This window comes from Brugia malayi, assembly GCF_000002995.4.
Source record: "Brugia malayi strain FR3 genome assembly, contig: Bm_008, whole genome shotgun sequence".
NCBI classification, from domain to species: domain Eukaryota; kingdom Metazoa; phylum Nematoda; class Chromadorea; order Rhabditida; family Onchocercidae; genus Brugia; species Brugia malayi.
The window spans coordinates 516160-536931 of record NW_025062285.1 but is presented as its reverse complement, the minus strand read 5'-3'; the positions used below and the strand labels follow the sequence as shown (position 1 = coordinate 536931).

Here is a 20772-nt window from a genome sequence, read left to right as displayed (position 1 = left end):
TCTCTCTCGGTATTTTTCCCGAGAAAATAACGCAGTTACTGGTGACATAACTTGGACACAAGGTAAACAACAGACGTACCTCACGTCTATATTCAGTAGGAAGCATATAATTTCAAAGGTAGATATTTGTTCAGCTGGCAGTATTGCACTGCGCAGTACTGTCGTCGATTGAGGAGAATAAGTGGACGAAGTGAGTATTATGAAAATTGCGACAAGGTAGATTAGGTGAACTATGAGAGATGCTCATCACCGCCAAGTCAGTAGTAGCAGCTCGAGCTCTGGCTTCGACGCTTCAGTCTTGCGCTTCAATGAAGAACCATTCGAACAACGTTATGAAATTGCGGAAGAACTCGGGAAGTAAGTGCTTCTGCTTCTGCGTCTTTCACGCAAATGTGATTCCGTTCCTGTTATAAGTGATTAGCATCCTTTTGTCCATTATTATTCATTCCATTATACTTTCAATCTGTGCACTAACTCCTCGGAAGAGTATTCCAAAGTCAAAACATGAAGCTTTGCTCATAGAAACTTAGTTTTCCTTCCGGAACAATGCATATCAACAAAGATGGCATTAAAACAATGTTACTAAAAGCGGTTTGATATCATGAAAATTTTCTTTTTAGGTCATTAAAGACCACTTGGTTAGTCCACATTAATGCTTATATCCGTTTTTATGACGTGATTTTTAGCGGACAATTCGCGGTTGTTCGACGAGTGATTAATCGATCGTCTGGTGAGCAGTTCGCAGCAAAATTTATCAAAAAACGACGCTACGCTACCTCTCGTCGTGGCGTTACACGTTGTAATATCGAACGAGAAATTGATGTGTTGCGAGCTGTCGGTGGATATGAATATACCATTAAACTGTTTGAAGTGTACGAAACTTCTTCTGACGTCATCCTGGTCTTGGAACTGTAAGTTTTTCACTTAGGTATAATCTTATTGGTATCACTTATCAAACTGGGCTAGTGACATTTCAACGTCAAATTAACCAAACCATTATTTGTTTATTACTTCGTGGTGCTAACTTGGCTAACTTCATATTTGCTATGAACCGAGACTTTCTCTTTATTGAAGGTGCGGGCAGGGTACGTGAAGTTTGGAGTCCAAGAAGCTAAGTTCTCCTTGCTTCCTCTGGAGCTAAGATATTGTCAACAGAAGCAAGTGGAGTGATCAGTGCATCAATGCGACTACAGCAGCGGTCCCTTTCATCTAGTCCGCAGTTCCTCCCCTTCTTTGAATGTTTTCATTGTGAATCTGAATCTCCAGTTGGTGGGGTGACAGAAATCTTTTAGTGAATATCTGATATCTGACATTTTATGCCGGCTATCAGTGAGCTGGCAAAAAGGAACCATACCGCTTATCATAACAATTCATGATATCACTATTGATAATTTGAGAGTTACATTGCACATTATACTATCAAACTATTTCTGTTTATCTTTCTGTAATATAAAAAAGTTTTTAGACGATTAGATGATATGGAGAACTGAATGGTATTATCAACGGGAGTAGGATTTCTTGGGAGAAGGAGAAGGGGAGAGGTGAAAGAAAAGTTTTTGTTGAGGCGGTGAATCCGCGAATAAACAAAAATCGAAATGAATTGATTATAAATAGATTCAATTAAACTTTTTGGGTAATTTTAAGAGTGTCGGGAGGTGAATTGTTCGACTATGTCTCAGCTAAAGAGTGCCTTGGTGAAACTGAAGCAGCAGCTTTCATTGAACAGATTTTACTTGCTATCAAACATCTGCACGATAATCATATCGTTCATCTGGATATTAAGGCAAATTTGTTTCACTTTTCTACCACTCCTTACTCTTTTTTTCAAAAATTTCTTTTCGAGAGTTATACTTTTTTCTTTTAAGATTTGCGGAACTTTATTATTATTAGATATTTTTCATATCTTTAATTATACTGAACACTTCATCCGATCCTGGTCAACTAATCCAATTCCACCCTGTCTAAAGACTGCTGTCGTTCAAGCGAGCTTTCTTCTTTCCAGTTTAAAGAATTAAATTTTATTGTAGCCAGAGAACGTAATGCTCAGGAGGAGAGGCGAGTCTAAAATTAAGCTCATCGATTTTGGTCTTTCAAGAAGGATATTGCCGGGAACCGTTGTTAAAGATATGATAGGTACACCGGAATTTGTGGGTAAGTTTATTTTAGTTGCCTCCTTGTTGTTCTTCAGCGAACAATTATTTGCAATTACTTTTCTGAATGAAACTGAGATATAGAAGGATAACAAATGGTTCTATATTCACATTTTCTTTCTATGACACTAATGCTGCTGCATACATGGCATCCATCAGTACCGTCCTTCAATAAGTTTTATAAGTTAGGTAATTAAGGTTTCTTTCTCGAAATGACAGTTATACATTCCTTTTTGTTGTTTAATTTGTTGATTAAATTTTTCAGCTCCCGAAGTGGTCAATTATGAACCCTTGTCTTCCGCCACCGATATGTGGGCATTGGGCGTTGTCACCTATATTTTGTTAGTTTGTTATGCGTTTTTACAGATTTCTTCAGCAAGAAGCTCAGTATATCTCATTGACAAACAAATCCTACAGCTATCCTACTTTTGCTTTCTTTATATGTTTGACCGATAAGCTTGTCACTTCTCTTCAAAAATTTCAGGTTAAGTGGTGGTTCACCGTTTCTTGGTGAAACGCGCGATGAAACGTTTGTAAATATATCAGCTGTAAATTATCACTTCAGCGAGCGTTATTTTGAACATATTTCACCGTATGCAAAAGATTTCATTAGTCGCCTTTTTGTTCGGGATCAGCGTAAACGAGCCACGGTTGATGAATGTCTTGGACATCCCTGGATTCGAGGCGTACGTTCTTCATCACTTTTTTAGCACCTTTTTCTTATTTTATCAAAAGCTGTTTTATTCGGATTGGAGATTTTTATCGAACTAAGAATATAAAGGAAGTTTTTGTTAGCGTATGCGGAATTTCATTCCTCTTTAAGAAATTATTCGCCATCCAAGATTTGATCGTTCTTCGAGTGTTATTTCACCTTCATAGAAATGTCGGATATTCCGTTATCTTTTGCTCGATTCATTTATCACCTGTATACGCACATATAAATAGGTATATCAAAATCTAACCTATTCAACAAAGAGTTGAATAGTCTTTGATATTAAGAAACCCTATGGATACACAGCTGTTCATCCTTTCCCTGTTAGTCCAGATTGATTTCAGTAAAAACGGTCAATCATTAAAGGGGAACAGAAAATGAAAGTTGAGAAAGTGAAAGAAAGAATTTTCGGACTTGCAAAATTTCAATTCTTTTATAGAAATATATTATTGACGCTAAAAGTTCATTCTGATCTGAAACTTTCTTCGCTACCCCAAAAGTGGAAATAAATTAAAAGATTAATGTTAAAGTTTGAATTAGGTTAATTTTACAAAGTGCAAACTTCATTTGCCAGATTATTTTTTTATTAATTCTTCCTTCAAAAGTGAAATATTAGATTTGCGACAATGTAACGACAATGTATATCAAAATATTTGATTTTTTGTTGTTGTTGTCGATAAGACTATTACTAGGTGATAGAATGATCGTCTATGAACAGCACTGACTATTTACTCATCTTTTCATCTATGATCTAATTGCTATCTTCTTACAGCCCGATGAATTGGCTAATGATGTTCGCCAGTACTCGATGATTTCTATGGCACAAATACGTTCTTTCAAAATACGTTTAAGATGGAGGGTATTTATTTATTTATTCAATCTTACAGTAAAATGACATAAGCCAGCTATTGCTATATTTCTTTTTGCAACTTCGAGACTTATGTATGACACCAATTTGAATACAATCTTTCTGATCATTTTTCCTTGTAAAATTGACTCTTTTTCTTTGAGATTAAATTAGAGAATTAAAATGTTTGAGTAAATGGGAATGTAATAGTGAAGTGTGGGAAGTGTTAGTAGAATAGAATTTCTTGGTTCTTTATTTTCAGATATCTAATAGAACGGAAATGAGATCAAAGGAAAGGCGAAAGAGGATTTTGGATTTTTTTTTAGCAAAATTTAGCAAAAAAATAATAGCACCTTTTACTAGTTCTCGAAGCTTGCAAAGACTATTCAGTTTCTCATGAATTTGAAAAATTTCCATTTTTCCGTTTTCCATGAAAATTTTCTTTCCATCATACAATATTTTTTCTTTTTTGAAATACTGTGAATTTATTTCGCGAAAAGCTGGTTGTTTGCTGAACGATCGGATTCCTTGATCTTGTTTACATATTAGGAAAAGAAAGTTATTTGCTTCTGTTTTAATTTCTGGTTTGAATTAGAATAGCAACGAAGAGCTGTGTTTTAGAGAGTTGTGGATATTGTAATAGCCTGCAATAAAATGACCGCAGACGCACGATCCGCCGTTCGAAAGGCTTTGGAAGCTGGTCGGTCGGTCAGTTCACGATTCGATCCTGTAAGTTCCTCTTACCCACCTTATTTCGAGATTCAATTTCTGCAAATGAACAAGAGAAGTGTGTTCGTTTGCGTGCTGTCCAATCTAACCGCAATCATTTCTGCAGTATTTGCATTATGTGTCCGAGTTCTTTTTATAGTCTTTGATTGAAAGTGACTATAAAAAAGGTGAAATAACGTGTAGCACTGCTACATTAGCCGTGCTAACGTGTTCGTCAAGTGTTACAGTTGCTTATCCCGTGTCTTACTCTTCTTTACACCTAATTAGGCTTGGATACTGAAAGAAATGAAATGAGCCAATGGTCTGCTCACCTAGCTGAAGCACTTAAGGTAACTTTAAAGGACATAAGTCGAAATCTGTCTCAGTTTTCGCTTCTGCAAAATTCTCTCCAGTCTCATTGTTTTGTTTTTCCATGTTTTGTACGACTTTACTACCATATAATGACGTGATTTACTTGTGATTTCTACCAACCTACAGGAAGAACTAATTGTCTCAGCAATGCTGGTTGCATGCGAGGAAGGTAATTTGGCAGGACTTGATCAATTGGCTGTACTTCATCGAATCAATTTGAATATCGCCAATCGAGTAAGGTTTATAAAGATAAGGTTTGACATGGTACTATCACTGATCATCCACTTTATTGTCACTCTGAACATTCCAGCAATGTTTATGACATCTTAGGTCACAGGTCACACTAAGCACTTCTTGCAAGTTAAAGTTTTCTCGAAATGAAAAAAGTGTAAATTTCGATTTCCTATGCAACAACAATCTCTCTGTTCAATATCAGTGAAGCTTAATATAGCTGAACAGAAATCGGTTCGTTTGTTCTTGTTAGGAGTGCTTCAGATGGGTGAGACAGCAATACACGTAGCCGCAGGTGCAGGACAATTTGACGTTGTGCATTACTTGCATATGAAGGGTGCTGCACTGGATGCAGCGGATGGACGGGGTGACACTCCGCTGTTTTGGGCTACACGAAATGGTCATGCTAATATTGTGGGTTACATTACCAACGAGGAAAGTGTCAACATTAATGCTGTCAATAAGGTTTGGCTTGATTTATTGTCCATTCATGCTCTGTATTTTGTTTTACTTATGGATAATAGCTTCATTGATAGTTTCGCTAGCAGAGAATTTCCAGTGGCTATCTGTTTAGCTAGAAGAAACTTTTTGATTCTTTGAAATAAATATTTGACTGCCTTTGCTGCCTTCTGATGCTTTTCAGTCGTTCCTAGTAGAATGCTCAAGTTACTATTGTTAGAGTACTCACTTCCGATTATTATCAAATAAAAACAGCCATTTAAAATTGTTGATATTGATATTTGGGTTGGAGAAGATAAGATTGATCTGAGTTGTGGAATATTGCAGAATAAAGAAAGTGTACTGCATGTAGCAACTCGTTATGCACAACTTGAATCGGCGCTACTGTTATTAGAACGTGGAATTAACTCATCGCTGCAGGACGAGGTATAATTGAATGTTTCTTCAAGTATTTTTCTGCAAATAGAACACTAACTTCTATTACTTTTTTGATATTGCAGCATAGCGAGACAGCATTGCACATTGCAAGCTGGCATGGATATGCAGCACTTCTCGAGATATTGTGCAGGTTTAACCCACCTGTTCATCTCAAAAATCAGGTTCGTTAGAAGTTCTATCTGTGCCAGTGATCTCTGTAATATCAGGATGACAAAAATTTTTAATGGAAATTACATTCCGTCAATTCTCACTGAAATTCTAACTGCAAATAAAATTGAAGGCAGCTCACTACTCTTGTCTTACTTTGTTTCTGGAAGATTCGGAGAAAGAGAGAAGAAGAAAGAGAGAGCGAAAAATTTTGTAAAATTGTCTGAAAAAGGCAATCCATCCACTCACCATGACATCTTTTTCATTTGGAAGTACTCGCAGAGCTTCTGTAAATGTCATCTTCTCACGTCTGTGCTACATTATCCATAAATTACAACAAATTCTAGATAGATAAAATTCAACTCATTTTCTAATCTAAATAGTTGTTCTATGCTTTTATGTTTTTTCGTTGACATATTTGGTGTTGCTATGTGTTGCTAACGTGTCATTGTGGCTATGTCCATTCAAATTTTAAACTTTGACCATGAAAATATTAAAAGTTCAAGGTTATAATATACCTGTCGGGCTGAAAAGAAAAGACGTTCCAATATTCTGTCAGGAAGGGTTGGATAAACAGTTCTTCAGAATTAAGAGTAAGATCTTATTCTTAATTCTGAAGCCTAAGCCCCTTTGTGATATAATCAAATCTGAAATGCTGTAGATTTGAGTTTCAGATTTAAATTCAAAATTTGTGGGGTCTTAGCCAATGCGCTATTTGATAAATTTCTTTTCTTAGTAAAATTCCATGAATTACTATTTTGCTTTTTTTTTTTTTTTTTTGATGTGTGGTTTCGGTGATAGAATGATATCCAGTAAAGATGCATAAGAGAATTCCTCCGGGACAAATTGACGAAAAACTTGACTGAGGACTACTTGCTCGACTTATCCAGCACAGTTATTGTTTAGTTATGCTTTAATCGATGAACATTTCTTCTCGTTCATTGCTGCTTTTTCTGTTTGGAAGAAATTAGAATTTTCTGATCATTTTATGACTACTACCACGTGTCTTTACTGGAGGTTGCTCTATCAGGGATATATTCCCACGTACTCGGATGGGTCGTACACCTGAGATCATTTTAATTGATGATGATCATCGGGATGACGCAATGGTCGTCAACCTTGGATTAGATGAAATTTGAGGACAACTTTCTCAGTGGAATGGATTTCCCAAAGTTCATTTCACTTTATTTCTAGTAACAACGAGTAACTATGACAACTGGTTGATGAGATGATATGCCGCCGCTTGTTCTATCGAAATGCCTTCTCCTTTCTCCTTGGCCACTGAGCTGAGCCTATTCTCCTCCTGCAGGAGGCACAGCCTAAGGCCAACTACCTTCATTTATGCCTCTGCTATGCACATATCGAGCATGGAGATAGATGTAGATCTGTCCATTTGTATTCAAATTTATTGTTCATGCAGCCATAAAGATTGTCTACTGTCCTCCTTTCTCCTCTATCTATCTGTCTGTTCATTCCCTTCTTTTCATGGAGAGTTTCTATTAGCCGGATTATTTCTATTAACCGGTTTAGAGAGATATTCACAGTAGTTCCTTTCTAATGATAGTTGATTAACATCAGTGGCGATATTTCTTCCAGTTTATGAAGGGATTACAATTATTCGGTATGATTTGGTGTGTGATTTAATGGTGATAATAATAAAAGTATGAAATAATTGTCTCTTTGCTGATATCACCAATTATTTACAGAAGAACGTCCTGTTCTCCTTGTTTCATTGGCAAACTACGTCCATTATGGCGTTCGAATTATCATTTCGTTCTTTCTCCGGAACACTTCGGTTCCATCTAAAAATGTTTTATCCGCTTTGATCACCCATTAGCTTATCATTTCCTTGACATCCAGACTTTTTCCTTCCCCTCTTCTCTTTTTCTCATCGAGAACACATGCATTTTTGTCACATACTCATAGTGCACTCTTACTTCCACTTTTTCTTCATCACATATTTGTACCCGGGTTGCTTTCCCGTGAGCAACATTTAATTTAATTCAATAAAAACATTTATTTGCATATTTTATCTCACTACATAATTTTACAATAATTGGCTCCGCGGTAGAGCTTCACTGCATTGTGACATCCTCAGTGCACTAACCAAGGAGGATAAAAGATGAATTTGATATTCCAAGCACTGGTAGGAGAGATGGGTAGTAACAGCGGTTTGTGAAAATCTCCATGGTGATAGTGAATTTTTCACCCTTCAAACCAGTAGTACTTTAGATTTCTACTCTGGCGTAACACAATCTAGAGTGTCAATCTATGCTGATATACTTGACCTTTCACCTTCACTTTTTCACTCTTCGGCATACACAACTATCGCTTCGACATGAGAATCCCATCGTCCAATCAGATATTTGTATCCATTACCTGGTCATCCCTCTTGCTTTTGTGGTGCGATTGTGGTTAAGAATCGTTGAAGGAATTCAACGTAGTCGTGAATTTGAGCAGTCCGTGAATCGACGTGATTCGAGGTAATTTCACCATTCTACGCTTCATATCATTCCATTTAGCTGCAGCTCCGATGATCGCTGATCAGGCTGCTGTATCGTCACAAATGCATTCCCTTGTTGCTCATATTTGGTACACAGCTGTATATCTGGTATGGAGCGGTCCAAGAATCGAGAAATCTCTTAGGTGTTAGTGGCTCGAGATCAATGCAGATTGGTACTATCTCACCACCTCCGTGTTCACGCTTAACACCCGTTACAACGAAATTTATTTCACTCATTACTGATATGCATCAAGACTGGGATCAATATTGTAGTTCTGCAACGGTTAGTCCTTTAACGGACCTTTACTTTTATTCAGGTAATTTATCCTGATCAAGTAAGTGTCTGTAAAAACGGTCGATAATAAGTGATAAAAAGTATTCATTTGACAGTTCTGCGAATGACTGCAAGGCATAGTACGGTGAGATGTTATCTGAAGTTTCAATGATGTACATATTTAGCTGCAATTTTTACGAACTTTTATGGGCAAAGTTTTTTTGAGCAACTCCTTGATGTTTTGAAAAATCACCAGAAGTAAGTCACTTTATTGTCTTCATTTCATCTTTTCGTAACAGAGAAATGAATATTTTTCTTTCCGTTGTCTCAATTGCTTCTTTCTTCTTTTAACCTTCATCAATGAAAATGAGGACTCTGTCCGATGATCATTTACTGAAGACTGATTGGCTGAATAGTAGACAGCTGGATAGATACATGAAGGAATATCTTTCACAGATTGCACTGAAGTGAAAGACCATGCTGATGACACAGAGCTGTTGACAGTCTTTGACACTTTGACAGTCTTTTCGTAGAGTTTTTGTTATTGATCAGTTTCTGCTTCTTTCGTTTTCATTATTCTTCTTATGGTTGAATATTTGTGGCATCAGAAAGACTAAATTAGTTCGGAATTACAGCACTTTTCCCTGTGCACCGTATATAATCTTATTTCCTTTCTTTGTTTTTGTGGAACACATATTTGTTATGTTTGTTATGCACTGGTACTGGAAGAGAATCATTGAATATTTCATCAGGTAAACTTCAGTTTTCAAATTGTCTCTTCAGTTGTTAATATCATTTCTTCCTCATCCTTTTGACTGCCAAGAGACGACCGATACGACCCAATTCCGGATGGACTGATAGTCATCAATAGAATAAGTGAAGTTATATGTTTATCTAGAATGAGGTATTTCCTTTAGTTGTGTTTGCTATGAATATGTCAACGTTCTTTATTTGATTAAAAATTGATCGCATGTAATATTTTCTCTGTACAATGATACTAATGATAGCAACGGTGCGGACAGGTATTGACCAACCAATTTCAAATAGGGATGGAGTAGTTCAAGAGCATTTGAAAACTTTCAGTATTTGTTATATTTTAATCCTAAATCTATTAAATTATGAAGGTAAGATTCACTACTATGTGTTTGTATTTCAAATTAACACCTGTTGCCTATACGAATTACCTCTCTTAATTAGCACTATATTCAGCAACTTCACAACTCTAATAGCATCATCAACAAACAACTCATAAAAATCTCCCAGCCTATAAAATAGCACACGATATTGATAATGAGCTTTTAGATTCAAATATTTCTCCATCACAGGAGTGCTTTTTTTCTCTTACGAAGTTTATAACATTTTTAAATACGTGCGTTAGCAATAGCTTTATTATATGGAAAGTATAGAATTTATATAAGAATACTTTATACTATGCAAAGGTAATAAACTAACTACCATTTGCGGAAGATGCAAATGTAATCTTTTTGCCAAACTGATTAAGGACGGAGCTATTAAATAATACATCAAAATAAATAATCGAAATGTACGGAATGTTTTTAGACATTTCTATGTGGGAAACTTTTAGTCATTGTTTACAATTTAAAAGCAATCAATTTTGGAAGTAATGTTTGTGTGTTTGGTATTGCCTTGTGTGTGCACTCGCTGATTCAGGAACATACTTTCCGGATTGCGACTTGCAGGCTTCATCATGAAATTTTGCTTATTGTCCTGTCCATTATGCCTTACGTGTCTCTCTCCTTGTGGTTCTCTTTTCCTACATGTAATCTTCACTTCTGAAATAACCAGACAGTCCTGTCGGCGACATTACATCCCGAAGAAAGAAAAGTTTATGTTGCACTTTAAGTGCTTTCCTCCTTCAAGGATCAATTTTTAGAGTGTTGCAAGGGTTTGTGGAGAGAATACGTTGATGGCTGATTAACCGATTCCATTCCAGGATGGCGAGACGGCTTTGCATTGTGCAGTGGCTCGTGGCCACGTGGAGTGTGTCCAGTCTTTGCTGGATGCCGGAGCACCGGTAGATGCTGTTGACCAGGTTAGTTAGTATTAATTTGTGAGCACAATTCTTCATCCGCACTCTTCTTTCTTGTTCATAATTAAAGTGTGCAATGCGACAAAGTTGAAATCACATATTGGTCAGCGCTATTAAATGCTAAAACTCCCATAAAGTTCTTAGAACAAGAATGTACGACATTTCTCAACTGTAGGAAGTTTTATCTAGCAGTTTAAAGTGGCAAGATCCAAGGTGGAATAATTTTAAAGGGAATATTGTTTGTAATCACCTAACTTACTATCATAATTCTTAATCTACCTTCTATCTGGTAAAGCGAACGTATTTGGTAAATGATTGCACAGAAAGACTATTCTAAAGATGGATTTACTGATTTTCTGACTTATTTGAAGAAATATTGAAACATATGAGCCTGCATAAATTAATTGGCGATCTAATAGTGGTCATTGATTTGGATAGTAGTTATTGTTTTGGGTAGTAGTTATTGATTTGGATAGTAGTTATTGATTTGGGTAATAGTTATTGATTTGAATGGGTGGAAATTATTTTGAATTTTAGTCTTTCCAAATCCTTTTTTTCCTTTTTTCCAATTGGTACTTTGTTTTTATTTGTTTGCTGCTTGCTTTCTATGATTTTTGTATTCGTTTTTAGTTCTGCTATAAAAAAAAAAAAGAAATACGTTTTCATTTTCTGTTTCAAAAATTTGTCACTTTCCGATAATGTCATTCACTAGAGACTGTCAAAGTCGATAACATGGGGTTCACTAATTATTTCTTGTAATGTGTTTGATGTTAGCGCTATAATTGACTCTGTCTGCCATCTTTTCTCTCCCGGAAGTTATTCCACCACATTAGCTTTTTCCTCTCAGAATCATTCACGACATGAATTTCTTTCCATGCTAGACAAAGTAAAAATACCTTTATTTTCTGTTAAAATTTCTAGAGCTTATAAAAGAAAAGAGAATATTTTGAGTATATATTTATTTGTATTTTCTTGAAAGTACCTATACAGGACAATCTTTCTGAATTATTGAAATTTAGTGATTTAAGAATGTCATGCAAGTTTACTTATACAAGTTTTTGTACGTTTTCAATTGGGAAAAATCTGACTGATTAATAATCTAAGCAATTCAGTGCATTTGATAAAAATCTCCAAGTTGCTTCGAATTCTTAACTGTTTAAAAATGTTTAACGCTTTTTTCAGGTCGGACAAACAGCGCTACATCTTGCCTTGAGACGTTCGCATATTGATATTGCATTGCTTTTGATAACAAAAGGTTGCAAATTGGATGTGCAGGATGAGGTTGGTTGAATATACATTTATATTGCATGGCGAGATGTCAATGACTCAAGAATTAGCAAGATTTCAAAAAGTTCCTGGGTCCACTTAAGCTGTGCTGATAGCAGACGATGTCGCAGCAGAGATGATTGGTCAGGGAAATTTATTTATGTCCGTCATTTATTCAATCTCGACCCTTCCTTTGATGGCGGTGGCGGTAGCAGTGGTGGTGGCGGTAGCAGTGGTGATGGCGGTAGCAGTGGTGATGGCGGTAGCGGTGGTGATGGCAGTAGCGGTGGTGGTGGTGGTGGTAGATGTTTTCTATTGAAAAATGCTGCAACTTATTTCCACCTCACTTCCTTCCTTATTTTTCACTGAATACATCAACCAGTCTCGCTTACATCAAAATTTATCGTTCTTTTAAGAATGATGCTGGTTGCATATGTTATTGTATATAAAAGAGATACCTGTTAATGTTAATGAGAGATATCGACCCACCATGCCGTCTCTCTGTTTTTCACTCTTTTCTTCTCTCTTCTTCAGTTATTCTCCAAATCTAAAAAAGAAGTGTGCTTTTTAGAATGGTGACACGGCTCTGCACATCGCCTCTCGCATTGGACTTCTGTCGGCTGTTCAAACGCTTTGTCATCTTGGTGCTGTCATTGACGTTGTTAACCAGGTTCGATCTTTTCCTCTTCCTTTTAATAGATAATCCAAAAAATTGCACTGAACTGAGATTAGAAGGTGACATTACTTCTGAAGAGAGTATTTGACACTGCTTATTGCATGGCCATTGATCTAAGAGCCTATCGTGGAGTACTCATTTGCAGTGAAGAGAAGATTATCGATGTGAACGAACAGAAGAGTTTTTCAAATGAAAGTTGAAAAACCCTTCCGCATAGTTTTGCTTTCTTTCCTTTCCTATTTTGTGACGAAGGCTACTTGTTGATATTCCTACCCATATAATGTGCATCTGTGTATGTGTATGTGTGTGCATCTATGTATGTGTGTATGTATGTATGTATGTGTATGTGTGTGTGTGTGTGTGTGTATGTGTAGTATAGATATATTTGACAGCGATAATTAATGACAAAAAATGAAAAATCGCAGAGGAAACACGATAGAGATGAAAAAAAGCGATGAAAGTTGTGAAGACATATAACCATTAGCAGTAATACATTTGGAAAAATATTTTGTTTTGATGAAAATTCCTATAATATTGTCGCACGAAAGCGATAAAATAATATCGTTTGTTGTTTTCTCATTCAAAAGTTTTGCAGGTGGTATACGAATCTTACAAGTCCATTTCTTAAGTATAACTGATCTATCAGACAGATAAATGAACTTTTTTTAATTTGAAATCGTCTTTGTGAAAGTAGCGAAAATTTGACCTAATTTGGATATGAGCTGAGGGATAAACTGGATGATTTAGTTCCATTTGCGCTCATCTTTCCAAATTAATTGTTCTGTTATACCTTTCAAGTCAGTGGTCGTAGACGATATATCGTCACTGTGAAAGTTTAAGAAAAAAAGAAGTAACGATCAGCTTTTGCCGTCACTTTTTCAACTCAACTATTTGAATATTTAGCAGTCCGTATTGAAATTAAGTTTTTTCTAGTTCCAATTCTTCCTTAGAACATAAAAACTGGCACAAATTAAGATGAGAAGAGAATCCTACTCTTCCTTTGAATGAGTTATTCATCGGTAATAGTGATGGAAGGTGTTTACTCACCGTTTGCTAGTAAACTTATCGCATCAATCAATGATTTCCTCTGCCTTATCATGTTTGACTTATAAGTTCGGCAATTTTCGTACTTTGCTGTGCTCAATTATTACAGTCACTTTATTGGTTGTATTTTTTGATGATATACAACGACATTAAATTAAACGGTCATAAATCCGTTGTAATTCGTCGAACCATTCCTTTCCTCATTATCATTGTCACGTTCTGTACTGTTTTTATCGTATAACGTGTTGCTATCACTTAATTTTTGACGTGATTCCGTTAGACATTAGGCCAAAACGCATTTCTGCAACAAGTAATTGCTCAATGGTCAATGAATTTCTGTTCTGCATTCTTTTTAACTAACTGATCGATAGAGTTATTTCATCGAGCTGTCACTGCAACACTGTCACCAATACCTCTGAATGTCCCGTTCGCCATACATCGTGTCGCATACGGTATGCTAATGGTTCCGGTCATTCTCTTCAAATGCAGCAACTTCATTAAAATCTTTCGTTTCCGTACTCCTTTGCACTGCTCTAAACTTATGAAATTGACAGGATGAGCAGTTGATCTCGTTCTACTGGTTGACAATTCTGGAAACTAGCAGTGCCAGCTTTGTTATTACCAATAGTTAGTTCAGGAAAGAAATAAAATTAACGGATTTTTCTGCTCTACTTGATTGCTTTTCTTGAATTTTGCTTATATAATTCATATAGTGATCAGTTTATTTCCTTTTGTTATGACCTTAAAATTATTATCACTTCACATGTGATACTTATGGTGCGTACATGGTGTTAAGAAATTTGTGCAACTTGTATGAAATTAAAGGATGGCACATTCCTTTCGTAATTTCTAGGGTTATTTTTCATTTCAGAATTCATTGACACCATTGCATATCGCCGCCAAAGAAGGTCACATTGAAATTATTCGCTGTTTATGCTTATTTGGTGCCAACGTTCTTCGAAAAAATAAGGTACTGGAGCTGTTTGTTTTATAAGTTGGAAATGTTATAATTTACAGGGGGCTATTTTTAAATCTAAACTTTAAAAGCAGAAAAATTGTGGTGGTGAAAGTTTGTCTCCATTAATCTTCGTTACCCATTTATTAGATAGTCCAGGAAAGGCATGTGTTAATGGAGAAGAATTGAAAGGTGAATAATAGAAAAGTTAATGATCGTAGTGAGTGTTTCTCTTCTCAAATAAATGCTTCCTCTGTTCAAGTTTTGGTCACAATTTCTTCCTCCTCCTCAAGGTAATTTACAAACAGGTACCATGTCGTGCCATCATTATCCTTTCCAATCCGAGGAACGGATAGGTGTGTGCCGCTTAATTTACTTAATTTTCTTGTCCCTCGGGTACTACACGTTACCTCCGTCTCTCTCAATTTTTACCTGCAAATATCTTTTTCATGAGCATTTGTTTCGTTTTATTTGATTTCCGTTTTATAACAGGTGGTAACTAACCGATTTTTGTCGAGAGTGACAGTTGTATATTGAAGAGTAATTAAAGTGCTGGTGATAATTTCTACCACTGTGGCTCGACCATTTTTATTTCCTTTAATTTCAGGACGGACTTACAGCTGAAATTATTGCTCTAGCTCAAGAGCACACACAAATTGGTACACTTTTAGCGAAAATGAAATTAGTTAGTTTCTCTTTTTCAAACTATACTATCGTATTTGTTCATCTCTTAATTAGAAGGTTTAAATAAGATATCTTTTTATTTCCGTTTCATTGGAAAAAGTATTGTGGTGTCGTACTGTAGTTTGTTTCATTTTTAGGACCAGACACGTGATGCTTACGTGGAGCAATTATGCCCGCTGGAAATGCCTTTACGTCGAATTAAACTGAAAGTATTCGGACATGCTGGTGTTGGTAAAACCCGATTAATATGTTCCCTCCAGAGTGGCAGCGTGATTGGATCCATAATTGGGGCCGTCCAACGACGTTTTTCAGATAATCCATCTCCTTCCTCCTCAACAACTGCATCAAATCCTTCACAAGGTTACTCACTTTAGCTAGAGCAGATTACGTGAACTACGCTTAGTAGCAGGTCATCTAAACTTGGCTACATCTAAGTGAAGATAATTACTGCTAAAACTTTCACAACTCAGGTCATTGGATTGGATTTTGTTTTTAGACGAAGGGGTCAATTCGTTTGATGATTCAGTGGAATCGAATAACAACATGAAAAGTGGTCGAAGACGAGCCGTACCGCACTTGCAGTATACTCGTGGAATTGATGTACAGAATGTCACGTTGCAAGGTATGATTTGAGTTAAAATTTCTGAATTTATCATATCAATTTCTGACTATTTCTTGTATATGTCCTCTTTACTTTCTATGTCTTTAGTTCCCTTTAGTTTTCAATAAAATTTCATATATATCTTTGCTTTCCAACTTATTGCAAAGCACCATGGATTAGAATGTGAAATTAGCACATAATGTATGACAACGCCACAATTTACCAAAAATATTTTCCTTAGTTTCAAATTTGATTTTCGAATAGTGGTACTGTGAGCATTTCAGGATGTGGTGAATTTTCGGTATGGGAATTCGGTGGTTATGAACCATACCACATGGCATACGATCATTTCGTTGGCAATACTGATTGTGTTCACGTAATTGTATATCGTTGTACGGATCCAACGGAGATACAGTACAAGCAAGTACTTTACTGGATGAACTTTTTGAAAGGACGGGTTACCCCAAGTGAACCGATTGGACATTGCGGAATCATTTCCCGAAGAAGCAAGGTAACAGTCGGTTCATAAGCATTACATTTTTGCATAAAAATAGGATAGAACTGAATTCCAAAATTTCAAGGAGTTTTATTTGTTGTCAGTTTTTCGTCATTTTTATAAAAATTTTTTTTTCTTGTTTTAGTTAATTCTTGTATTCATTCGTCAAAAGTATCAAATAGTTAAGATGATACACTTTGATTGAATACAAGAATTAGAAATGATATAGCTTAAGATAGATAGATGCTTGCTAAGTTACTTTCCCAGTTTTTTATATCATGAAATTATGCCTATCCTCGATTATTTGATTTTTTTGACTTTCGGCATAGAAAATTAGGTTATGCTTTTCATATAGGTAGTAATAGTTGGTAGTCATGCGACGCCAGCACTTTTTCCGCTGCGGAATAGCGATGGTGATTACGTTTCATCGGATGGTGAAGCAATGCTGAAAACTGTTCGTTTACGTTTTGAAACGCACTTTGATATACACGATCAACTCATTCTACTCAACTCAACTCAGAATAATTGTCCAGGTATTTTTATTAAACTTGAATTTTCGAATGAAAATATTCCTTATATCTTAGATATTTGAGAAAAGCATCTTTCATCGTTTTTTCAACATATGACGGAATTGATAGAATTACTACTAGCGTAGCTTTGCTAAATATGACAAAGATCAAATGTTGAAGATCTGAAAGTTGAAATTAAAAAAATCGAGACTGGATGATATGATATGTCGTAAGGCAGCTATTGAGATTAATGAGAATTTATAAGCATTTAATATTTTAAAAGATTTAATACGCATTTGTAGGAATGAAATCACTCAAAATATATCTTTCAAAAGCGCGCGAGTTTATACTTTCGGTAAGTCAGTCATTCGTACTGTTTAGAAGAATGTTCACTTAAGTATCACAATGTCTCCAGTGCACATGCACTTCTCTGAACGGGAAGATATGTGTGAACCGAACAAGTGACAGGTAAATAGCTGAAGAGTTTAAACCTGTCTCTCATCAGGACCTCTTAAGTTATCACTTGTGAGTTCATGAAATTACTTATCTGAGAATATACTCCATTTGCAGCGGTTGCAAAAGCCTTTGGGCTTATTGGACACTACAGTACAATACATTTCTGGCGTGCGTAAGCAACACGCTTTCTTTCCGGTGATAACGTGGCCACATTTTACTACTTTGGTACGGAATGAGGTGAATTCACTGGCAGGTGATAATCACTGCAGGCAATTAATCCAGCAACTGCAGCTTATTGGCGAGGTTATCACTTTTTACGAAAATCATGATTCTTGGATTTGATATTTTATCATTTAGATAATAAAGTGATAGGCTTTAATTGCTTACCTTAGGTGTCATTACTTTCATATTTCTAATTCTAAATATTGAATTGGCATTAACATAGGAGTGGAATTTTTGAATATTTTTTGTCTTTAGGCTACATAGTCGTGGATGTTAGTAGACTTGAAAGTAATAATGGTAATGAATGAAAATAGAGGAAAAAATTATGGGAAGTTAGGGTGAAACTATGTGTTTTGTTTTAGTATGACGTAAGGTGTGCAATTGATTATATTCTTGCACGATTAGTGCGAAGAGTTAACCATTTGCCGTGTAATTATTGTAGTTACTTCGAAGTGAAAGAAGAAATGCAGTTTTCTTAGAATCAGATTTGAGTTCTTTTAGGTCGTTTATCTGCGGGATGAGGTATCAGAACTGGATTATGTCGTATTGTCACCAGAATGGCTTGGTACCCATGTGCTGGGTAATCTCCTATCCGCAGAATTCTTGTCACATTGTCGTATAAATGGTTGTTATTCTATCGACGACTTCGCACCAATATATCCGGAAATTGCGGACCCAGCAGATTTATTAAGGATTTTGGACACATTGCAACTGTGTGCGCCTACTGATTCTGATGGTGAAGCAGAATTTGAATTCCCAGCTTTTAATGTGTTAGATCCTCCAAAGTAACTTTTTGATAATTTTTTCACTTACTTTCTAAAAAATTATATTTCATTTTGGATTTTTTCCAATCCATGTAAAGTACAGTTGGATTGTTGCATTCATGGTACTGTGAATTTAATTAGTAAATTTCATTTGTTAGTTTTTTATGCTGTAATTTCCTTGGGATTTTCAAAATCCCCTTTTTTTTGTAGTAATCGGAATTTAGTCACTTATCAGGTCAAAATTTGCAGTTTTAATAAGTACATTTTAGAGATATTTGGCAACGGGATCGACCAACGTATGTTTATGGCGGAGTACGGGTTTTACCAATGCGTGGAATGGAGCGTTCACTTCAGAGTACCTTTCCGCGCATACAGGTTGCGTTACGTCGGTCGATGCATGATTTTCAGGTCATAATGTGTTTATTGCGAATTTTCCTTTCAATATAGGTCTAAATCTATTCAGTTTTTTTATTAAGATATCAATTCATGGGAATTTGAAACAGTGAAAAATGTAAGCTTGCAGCAGTTACATAAAATTATTATTTTCTGTAGATGCTTGACTTAAGCTTATCAGTGTTTCCTTTTTTTGTGTATGTTGGATTCTACAAGATGTGATCAGTTTTTAGGATCCGATGGACGCAGATCTGATGCAATGGAATAGTTGCAGTAAAATGAGCTCTGGCCAAATGGAAGCATTAGTTCGTTTACACGGTGATGCGGTCGAAATTCAAGTACGCGGTCCATGTGAAATAGCCACATCATGTTTTTATTTCCTAGAAGATATAACGAATCTTGTGGAACAAACAGCTCAGGAAGTAGCACCGGGCATTTCGCTTGAACGACACTTTCTTTCTCCCAAGCACCTACGAGTAAGCTTGCATATAGTTATGTTTGAACTCCTTTAAATCACACAAATTCATAATTCAGATTGACATTATTCGACCAAAATTTCCTAAGGTACACTAGTGAGATGTACTTTCATGCCATGTTAGGCTCATGTCACACCTACACAGTTTGTTCTTAAGTTTGCTAAATTAGCCGGTTGAGAACTTTGGTTTGTTTGATGCTTTGATTGAAATACGCTTCGTATTCACCTTCATTCATTCATTCCCAATCTTTCTCTTATCTTTCTATTAGATTTTATGAAAAAATGTTAGTAAATCCAGAGATCTATTTAGCTTAAACATCATATTTCAGGAACACTTTTCAAATCCGGCAGTTTATGCTCCGGAAACAATTATGGCTATGCAGCAGGCGGAATCATTAACTATTCGTAATAATCAGGAAGGTGATGAGCTGTTCACAGATGTTGTGTGTTTCGGATCGCGCGATGTAGCTGCTTTGCTAACGCTTGGTATCGACGTTGGAGTTGCACAGCTTCAACTTGCATCTCGTTGTGAACTAGCTGCTCTTTTGGATCCATCAGATGCCATGGGTAGAGATTGGTTGGTTTTGTTGAAATTTATTTGAAGCCATTTTACTCTAACATATTTAACCTTGATGTAATCAATAATTTAGGTCTATCCTTGCGGTGAAATTAAATCTGACAGATCAGCTGCCGGAAGTAGATTCAACAGGACAAAGTCTCTCGAGAACCGATCAACTCTTAGCGGAATGGGCATTGCAATGCCCAGAAACAGCAACCGTTGGTCGATTATGTACTGTTCTCGAGGAACTTGGAAGACAGGATGCTCGAGATGCGCTTTATAGGTTTCATTTCATTCTCTAGCTATCTAAAATTTTTATAAATCACATTTCGAGAAAAGACTCAAGTTAACACTTTTGTTTCACAGGACTGTACCACTGTATCTGTTTGCTCCGATGGATGAGCAACCTGTGGTACATCTGACGGAATACGGTGATTCGGGTGTAGTTTCTTCAACGCAATCGACTACTGATCCACGCTCTGCCTCAACACTTTCACGATAGCGGGAGATGCAAGTGTTGTTTGGAACTAGAATGATTTAAATTAATTAAAATGTATCACTATTGGTTTCTATTAATTATTAATTAAAAGTTTCTATGCTAACTGTCTAAAGTTGCTCGTTGTACCTGCTATCATATAATGCTACAAATTCATCACTCCAGCTGTTTCTATTCATCTCTTTAATCTCAGTTCTTCCTGAGAAATTCAATTAAATTTTTTTGCTTATATCTATAATGCTATAAGATAACTGTTCAAGGATAGTTTTTATCATTTTCATTTTG

At 36.0% G+C, this 20772-nt stretch overlaps 1 protein-coding gene and 1 pseudogene across 3 annotated transcripts; one reads left to right on the top strand and one right to left on the bottom strand.

The window, feature by feature from the left end:
- Positions 1–232: 232 nt before the first annotated feature.
- On the top strand, positions 233–20493 carry Bma-dapk-1 (Protein kinase domain containing protein; the record flags this gene model as incomplete). Of its 2 annotated transcripts, XM_043082778.1 has the most annotated exons (29): positions 233–357; positions 687–911; positions 1645–1783; positions 2028–2151; positions 2416–2491; positions 2635–2836; positions 3635–3721; positions 4331–4438; positions 4916–5023; positions 5285–5485; positions 5807–5905; positions 5980–6078; positions 10796–10894; positions 12074–12172; positions 12729–12827; positions 14749–14847; positions 15440–15517; positions 15654–15876; positions 16013–16138; positions 16402–16628; positions 16969–17146; positions 17425–17477; positions 17693–17881; positions 18302–18585; positions 18834–18972; positions 19191–19433; positions 19762–20009; positions 20083–20274; positions 20358–20493. In XM_043082778.1, the coding sequence occupies 29 exons, from the start codon at positions 233–235 to the stop codon at positions 20491–20493; spliced, it is 4305 nt and encodes a 1434-aa protein (XP_042938712.1). The 2 variants fall into 2 exon arrangements, with proteins under 2 accessions (XP_042938712.1, XP_042938713.1); XM_043082779.1 differs by lacking the exons at positions 233–357; positions 687–911; positions 1645–1783; ... (7 more) ...; positions 5807–5905; positions 5980–6078 and adding an exon at positions 8731–8850.
- Bm18274 lies at positions 10003–10149 on the bottom strand (annotated as a pseudogene). The gene has a single exon. A coding segment is annotated over exon 1 (147 nt).
- Positions 20494–20772: the final 279 nt, after the last annotated feature.